General features: G+C 40.0%; 1 protein-coding gene across 1 annotated transcript in view; it reads right to left on the bottom strand.

Annotated features, from left to right (window-relative positions):
- PCYT1B (phosphate cytidylyltransferase 1B, choline) overlaps window positions 1–9055 on the bottom strand; it is a 148188-nt gene that overhangs the window by 42869 nt on the left and 96264 nt on the right. Inside the window, exon 4 of the mRNA XM_007956406.2 lies at window positions 1062–1213. Within this exon, the coding sequence (XP_007954597.1) occupies window positions 1062–1213 (152 nt within the window). The remainder of the gene's footprint in view (window positions 1–1061; window positions 1214–9055) is intronic.

Here is a 9055-nt window from a genome sequence, read left to right on the forward strand (position 1 = left end):
CTGCTCAGGGTAGCATTTAACATGATCATGTAATAGTTATGCACTTAGCACACAGTTCTGGGCACATGGTAAATATTTAATAAGTGACAGCTATCATATCATTACTAGCATCTCCCATCATGCCTAGCACAAGTAGCATATACAATAGATGCTCAGTAAAAATGTGTTGATGATTGCTGGACGCAAATCATATTGTAGTTTTTCCTCTTTCTTTTTTGTCTTCTCTGCTATTACCCATGCACATTTATCAGTGTTCTCTATTCTCTTCCGCATCGTGAATTTAAAAATAGAAAAGAAAACTCTTAGAACAGCTTAATCTTATTTTTTTGTACTGCTTATAAAAGGAAAGAATAGCTCCTAATGTGGAGCTGGTAGGGAGATACAAAGCACATAATTTGATGCAGATCAAAAGAATTTCTTGTGTTTTCAACTAATAAAAGTCTTATGTCAGTATGAGCTGTTTCTCAGGGCCACAGAATCATATAAAGTTCTTTCTTTAAAGGATGACCCCTGGCATTCTGGCTAAGATGTGTATTAATCTGTTCCACGAAAAATGATGCCAGTGAACCTATAAGCACCAATGATGATAATGGCGATGATGATGATGATAATGGCGATGATGATGATGATAATGGTGGTGGCTAGCATTTTTGAAGCTCTTGCTATGGGGCATATGTTCCAAGCACTTTCTTAGAGGTTATCTCATTAGAGCCTTAAACAGCCTTATGAGGAAGGGACTGTTAATTATCCCATTTTACAGGTGAGGTAAGTGAGCATAGAGTGGTTAAATATCTGGCTCACGGTCCCTGAGTTAGGAAGAGAGAGAGGCAGCATCTAGACCTGGCTATTCTACCTCCAGAGCCCACACTGGAGGAGGCAAAAGGACTCCAGGCCCCAGGCATGGGCAGAAGAGAGGTACTGCATCAAGTGATACCATGTGGTGGTTCCTGATGTTTCCTCTTTTAAGCATCAGAAGAGTCTTTTGGGCTTTCTGTGGAGTAGGCTGCAGGACCTACACTCCCTACCCTGCTACTTAGAGAACATGAACAAATGAGAAGTACCTTGTGTTTTTCAAGAAACTCAGGTGTGAGCGTCCATGGAGCATCTCTGATGACTTCATCCACATAGCGACAGTGTCTGAGAGCTTCGTATCTTTCTGCTTCGTTCATCACAGTGAAACCTTTGAATTTGTGGGTGAGGTCATCACTACAAACTAAAACAGGCAAATGTGTTAAATGCTATTCCCAGCCCAGACCCTGCTTACAACCACAAGAGTGCAGACCTGGCTTCTTCAGCAAAACAAAAGGAACACAGCCTTGCTGGTTGCTTGGCATAATCAAACTCAATTTTTTTCCCCACAGAAACAAAGGATCAGGAGAGTGAAGCAAGTTGAAATCCACCAGCAATTCAGGATTTCATTTTTGTGCTAATTACAACTGCAGTTTTTATTAAAAGTATTCTCCGCACTACCTAATGTGACTTTCATACCTTTATTTCCCCATCCCATCCCATCCTTTAGTGAAAATTACTAATCAGAAATAAAATGACCAAATGAACAGAAAGAGAAGAGGGAGAAGAACCAAGAGAACTGACTTATATATGATTTGTATGATCAGTTCCAATTCCTTTACCAGATTATTGTACTTAGTGACCCATGTGTGAATCATGTGTGCATGCATGCACACATAGTCATACACACATACACATACATACACATGTACCCCCACACACATTTCTGTTCTTTGGGTTGATATCCAGTCACTATACATCAGACTATACAATCAAAAGGAGAAAGTAATAAAATATAAGGTCATCCTTGCATTTTGTGGGAGTTCATCCTTCCCACATCTCTTATCCTTTCTAGATCTCAGGTTCCTGGACATTCAAATGTGAATAGTAATGACCTTTCACTATCAGCCTTAGAAAGGTGTTCTGGTGGTGCAGTGGTTAAAGCATTTGATTGCGAACCAAACGGTCGGCAGTTTAAACCTACCAGCTGCTCCGTAGGAGAAAGATGAAACAGTCTGCTTCCATAAAGATTTACAGCCCTGGTAACCCTATGGGGCAGTTCTACTCTGACCTATAGGGTCACTATGAGTTGAAATCAACTCAGTGGCAGTGAGTTTGGGGTTTTTTTTGGTATCAGCCATAAAAGAAGCCCTGGTGCTTGGCTGCTAACCAAGATGTCAGCAGTTCAAACTCACCAGCCACTCCATGGGAGGAAGAAGTGACAGTCTGCTTCTGTAAAGATTCCGGCCTTGGAAACCCTATGGGGCAGTTCTAACTTTGTCCTACAGGATCGCTATGAGTTGGAATTGACTCAGTGGCAATGGGTTTGGTTTTTGATCAGCCTCAGAAAGGACTTTTTTGAGGATTTATATAAAAATATATATTTTTTAAATTTTGATTTGGGTGAAGATTTACAGAGCAAATTCACTTTCCATACAGCAGTTCACATATACTTTGTCTCATGTCATTGACCACAGTTTACCACAATGCAACAGCTCCCCTCCCACTTCCTCCCCATAGTTACCTCCTCCCAGTGTCCATCCCTCCATACTCTCCTGCACCCTGAGCTATCTCCCTGTGCATAAGCAGCCCTTCCTTCTCCCATGATTGTTCTCTCCAGGGCGTGTGTCTACTTGAGGTAAATGTTTAACTCACATGCCTGTACTTTGTTTGGCTGGAAACCACAGGTATGGGTTCAATTCCAGACCTGAAGGGCATCTCAGGGCCATAGTCTCAGTGGTTCCACCAGGCTCTATTGCACCAGCAAACCTGGTCCCCACCTTTTATAAAAATATTTTTAAATACACTGAAAAGTAAATAGTACTTATTATCCTATTCAGAATGTATTTTTTTTGGTTTCCCACATGTCCGGAAAAAGTATCATTATGGGTACACTCCCTGTTACCCACACAGGTGAGGCCCTTGTGCTCAAAACTACTCTTGACAGCTGCTCAATATGAGTTTTTTCTTCTTTAAGGTATTATGTACTTATAATATATTCACAGATTTTAAGTGTACAAGATATGTTTTTAAAATAGAAATGTGACTAGTTTCTTAAAATCAAATCATGATCCATAGAGGAAGTGAGGCCAACGGCCACACCCAACATCCTTTGGGAAGCCTCCTATTGCAGTCCTTCTCGGAGACGTCTGTCCTCTATGGTCCTCCTAAGTTGCACTGACAAACTGAAACCAGGACAAGGTACAACCTAATTTCTAGGACAAGCAAAGAAATCATCTCAAGTTCTATAGAGATGAATCATTTTATTTCAAGTAATTTCAAGTAATGATGGTGAGGAAAGGAATAAATGTCTTCTATAATTGCCAATGAGACAAGGTTCAACAAATGGCTACTAATATGTATCACTTCAAATTTACATAATAAGTTTTGGGCAGATGGTATCTGCATATTCATTTGCCTGGACAAAAGGTGCCTGGACGAACAGGAAGTAAAGGAATAGAGATTACTCCCCTAACTCCAGACCACATTCTTGACATTGGAAAGTGAATGTGGCCAAACCCCACAAACTCTTTTTTAAAATAATATTTTACTGTGTTTTTGGTGAAGGTTTACACAGCAGTTTAGATTCCTATTCAACAATTTTGACACAAATTGTTTAATGACATTGGGTACATTCTTCACAATGTGTGAACATATTCATTATTTCCATTCTGGTTGTTCCATTACCATTAATCTAGTTTCTCTGCCTCTTTATCTTCTCATCTTTGTTTTAAAGTAATTGTTGACCATTTGGTCTCGTATAGATAATTTTTTAAATGAGCCCAGTACTCACGGGAATATTCTTTATTTTGTGAGCCAACCTGTTATTTAGATGAAAGGTGACCTTGGGGGCTGTTTTCAGTTCAAGGTTTAAAGAGAATCTCAGGATAATACTTTCAGTGAGTCCTCCAGTCTCAATCAGTCCAGTAAGTCAGTCTAGATTCTTGTAAAGAATTTGAGTTCTGTTCCACATTTTTTCCCCCATTCTCTCAGGATTCATCTATTGTGGCCCTAATCAGAATGGTTGGTAGTGGTAGCCGGGCACCATCTTTTTCTTATAATCTCAGGGTAGATGAGGCCATGGTTTATGTAGACTAATTTATGGTTTATGTAATCTTGTAGACTAGTTTCTTCTTTGAGTCCTTCTTTCTCTTTTGCTCTGGATGAATGGAAACTAATAATTGTAACCCCCACAAACTTGATTGTTTCTCCCAAACCTGTACCTCTTGTAGTTTTCCTCATCTCAGTAAATGGGAATGTGATCCTGTCCATTACTCAGGTCACAAGGCTTTGGAGTCGTCATTGGCTCCTCTGTCCTCTCACACTCTGCATCCAGTCCATCAGCAAAATTGATGGATCAGCCTTCAAAATGTACCCAGAAGCCATGGACTTCTCAGCACCACTGCTGCTTCCATCCTGGCCTATTCATCATCTCTCCATGGATCACTGCAGTGGCCTCCTGTCTGGTCTCCTGATAGCCTTGCCCATCTCCCAACAACCTGTTCTCATCTACCAGAATCATTCTGTTAAAACCTGTCAGATCATTTCATTCCTGTGCTCAGAACCCTTCCTATCTTCCTTAGAATAAAAGCCAAGGTCCTCCAGCAGCCTACAAGGCCCCCATGAGATCCACATCTCCAGCCTGCAAGGCCCTACAAGATCCATACTTCTGCCACTCCTTGCCTTTCTGACCACATCTCCTATTGTGTCAGGTCCTTTGTACTTCCTGGTCTCCAAACTTAGAACAGTTGTACTCCAAATATCCCTAGATCTCCCTTCCTCTCCTCCTCTCTTGGGAAGAGTCTTCCCTGACCACCCGATTCTAAATTGCAGTCCTGCACCCACACTGGCAGTACCCATTCCCTCTTCACCTTACTTCTTCTTGTGGCACTCATTGTCATAGAATGATTTAATTTTGTTGATCATTGGTCTTCCCCTACTAAAATGTAAGCTCCCTGAGGGCAGGGACTTTTCTCCATTTCACTCTCTGATGAACAGTACCTGGCCATAGTAGAACCTTAGAAAATATTTGTTTGCCTGACACAAATAGATGGTCAATAAATGTTTATCATTATTATTTAACATAATAGATGAATATTTATCTATAGGCATATTTCAACAGCATACATGCAAATGAGAGACTGATGTCTCTAGATACACATGGATAGGCATATCTCCCCTCTAGGGCGCTCTGGTGGTGTAGTGCCTAAGGCATTTGCCTGCTCACCAGAAGGCTGGAGGTTCAAACCCACCAGCCACTCCTCAGAAGGAAGGTTGAGCAATCAACTTCCATAGTGATACTGCCTCATTGACCCAAGGAGGGGTCACTACGAGTCGGATCTGACTCCATGGCAGTGTGTTGCGTTTTGCGTTATCTTCCCTATACATATTTCCTGAGATATTTTCTATTATATGACTTTGAATTACCAACACACCATCAACCAGACGGCTGGTTTGAAAATTTTGATGAGTCTCAGAATCACCTAAGGAGGTTTGTTAAATATGAAGATGGCTATGCCCCACTCCCTGAGATTTTGATTCAGGGAGTCTGGAGTGGGGCCCTGGCAGCTTTCTATTTGACAGACTTCAAGGGATAATCCTGATGTACACAACATTTGGAAAGCCCTACAGCATATTATGAACAAGTTGAGTAAAGAGTCCTGCTTGTCTGAATCACCCATTGCACCCAGCAGTGGGGAGCAGGGAGTAGGGCCGTAATGACTATGTATTGATTCACTGACTTCATTTGCTTTTGACTCTGTAGATAGGAATTATTTATGGGCTAAGCTATACAATTTTAAAATTGATCTAAGATTTTTAAATGTTCTTTTAGGGCTTTATTAACAATCACATTTATCAAGAAAAATATTGAGCAGAAATAGATTTCAGATCCATCAATTTTCTATTTTAAATAGCACAAAACTAGTACGGCCCATATCCTTCCCCCTTTTGAGCTTGCACCTGAACAATTTGGTATAACTTCTAGATGACCGAGCTAATGGCCTCCTGATAGAACACAAAGAAAACAAACATCCTGTTTATGCCAATACAGGGTCCTATTTTCATGTCCCAGGAGTGACCTCAAGAAGCAGCTGAACATGCTGACCAGTTATTGTCTAAACATTAATTACGCCCAAAGTAGCACTGTTGTTCTTGAGTCTTGGCAAATGCACTCTGACAACCAGATGGAGGACTCTGAGCAGTGGTGCTCAATGGTTGAGTTCAGTGCGCTATCCAGGAGTTCATCCTGCAGCTAACCTGGTCTGGCAGCTCACTGTGCTCAAAATGAAATATTACCAGATTCTACAGCAAAGAAACATATAATGCAAACTTAGGAGCCCAATGGACTGGGCTAGCAATCCTAGCTCTACTACTTCTTATCAGAGAAGGCACTCAAACTCTCCAATCCTCAGTTGCCTCACCTTTAAAACATGGCGGAGTTTTGAGAATTAAATTTGATAATCCATATGAGCAGAAAGCCATGCTCAAAAATGTTAGTAGGAGTAATATAGGAGCATTTGTGGAGATTTTCATTTGTGGTTTGTGCTGTCTTTTCCCTGCCCCCACTCCAAGCAGGTGTCCAGGCCTCTGGGCATAATCTCTCTCCTACAGAAGTTGTGAAGCTCAAGTTGCTGGCAGACAGCCTGCCTTCCTGGCTTGTTTTCCTAAAGCCAGAGCTCCTCAGGGGGATTTTGTAAAGAGGAGGACAAAGAAAGAGAGTCTTCCAAACAGGGAAGATAAGATGCCAAGGGTCTGTGAATCTAGTAAACAGCAGGGGCCATGACACAGCCTCAAGAAAGATGAGGACAAGGTGTGCCTAGGCCTGGAGGCCTCACCTGTGACAGCATAGTGGCTGTACTCCCAGTAACGATATGGGCTCATATGACAAGGGTAGTGCATAAATGGTGATGGGTGGAAGACTGGAGGCCCCGCTCCTGTTTCTGTAAACATTTGGACATTTGTTTGACTGTAGGGTGGTGAAGAAAGACCACTCACAATTGAGACTGAATTTCTCACTAGCTTGCAGGGCAGAGTCTTACAGGAATATTTATCTTAATTAAAGTACCATAAATTCAAATATACAGAGTAAAATTTATGTCTACTACAGTAGTAGTACTGTGTTTGTTTGTTATATTGATTTATTTTATTCCCTTCCTGTGGGGCAGAGGTGGCTATCTGGTGACTCTTATCCTTAAAATGTCTTTTTTAAGGAAATAAAATCCTCTGAAGTAAATTTTAATTTCTTGACCTGTTTTTAAATGACATGAACTTTTCAATTAAAATGGAGAAAAGGGGCTTTGCAAGGGATAGTTTCAATTCACTAAAATAAGTGCTAACAAAAGTAAAGTTGAATGGAAAAAAAAAATTCAAATTATTACTAGCTACATGCTTAAAAAATTAGAAATGCAAGTATTATAATCATAGTGCAAAAACCATAGTAGTTTGTGAGGTCTGTTACTTCCTAAAGTTGAGAAATAGACTGTCATACCTCCAGTTGTCACAGCTTCTGGTCTTTTAGTCAATTGTTCCTGCCAAATACCAACTATTTCAACCAAGTACCTATCCATACACTTGTTCTACCCAGCAGAAGTCCTACCATGAACCTACCTACAGATGTAAGGGGGACCATAATTAAGATGTCAGGCTCTTTCAACTCACTATAAGCATTTTGTTTGCTAACTAAAAATGTACCATATCAAGAGCCTGTCTTTCAACAAGGCAGACTGCATGAAGGTCTCATAACTTTGCTCATTGTAGAACTGTGTGCCATTCAACTGGTTTGTACTTGAGATGGTTTAAAAACAAAAGTCTTCAAGCTAGGTTGCAGGTACCCTTGGGGATACACAAAGATTTTGCAAGAGATATACAAGTACAGATAGTTTTAAAGGGAACAATTTCTATATCCTCAACTTTCAAGGGTAGCCTTTCCTAAAACGAATGGGCCTGAGAAAGCCTCTGTGTCCAAAATCACCCCAGTGTATAAAAGAAAGGCACTATCCCAAGCCTTACTATGATACATTGCAAGGGGCCAGGGGTTAAGTCTTCAGGTCAGAGCAAACAAGATGTAAACCCCATTTAATTGACTATTCGAAGCACCATGAACCTATAAAAGCTTTCTGTCTTTCCCTGTCTTACACATATTTCTATTCTGAGAGAAGCCTGGTGGTAGAAATTAAACATGGTAGAGTAGAGAATAATGCAAATTTTTGCCTAACAACTTTATGTCCTCTTTCTCCTAACTATTGTCAGAAAACTCATGGATTTTGAGGGATAAGGCCCAGGAATTCAAAGAAAAGGAACATTGGGAAGAAATTTTGAATGCTAAAAATGGCTTTTCATGTGGTTAAGAGTAAGCATTTTTCCAACTATTCTCAACACTCATATTGAATCCTAAAAATGGCTTTTTTCTTACAGTTAAGAGTAAGCACTTTTTCGCCCAGCTATTCAAAGTCACTTCAAAAAGCCAAAGCTGCAGGTTGATACTGCTGCTTCATAAAAATGTAACAGGATTATTTTCCAGAATTAGCAAACTTTTCCAGATACACTGGAATAAACACATGGTTAAAACATTTAGATGATTTTTTCAGATTTCATATGTATTATTGAGAAAGGAAGTTAAAAATCTAATTTATGAACTCACATCATAAAATATTCCATTTACAGATAATACTCACCTGATTTTGCCTTTTAAAATGTTTATTATTTTCTACCTCCTCATAACAAAAATTAAAATTATATGCTGCCATACCAATTACTTTTTTAACAGCATATGCCCTTTTTTTTTATCACTAAATACATAGGTAAATTTAATGGCAATGTCTAATAAAGATAATTGTTATTTCTGATTTTTTATATTTGAATTTATTATACTCCCCTCTTCATAAATATCACTTTATGTATAAATTATATTGCATTACTGCTCTGGTAGCGTAGTGGCTAAAGCACTTGAATGCTCACCAGAAGGCTGGCGGTTCAAACCCACCAGCCACTCCTCGGAAGGAAGGTTGGGCAATCCTACTTCCGTAGTGATACTGCCTCGGAAACC

This window comes from Orycteropus afer, unplaced genomic scaffold (assembly GCF_000298275.1).
Source record: "Orycteropus afer afer isolate SDZICR_OR568_19922 unplaced genomic scaffold, OryAfe1.0 scaffold00617, whole genome shotgun sequence".
NCBI lineage: Eukaryota > Metazoa > Chordata > Mammalia > Tubulidentata > Orycteropodidae > Orycteropus > Orycteropus afer.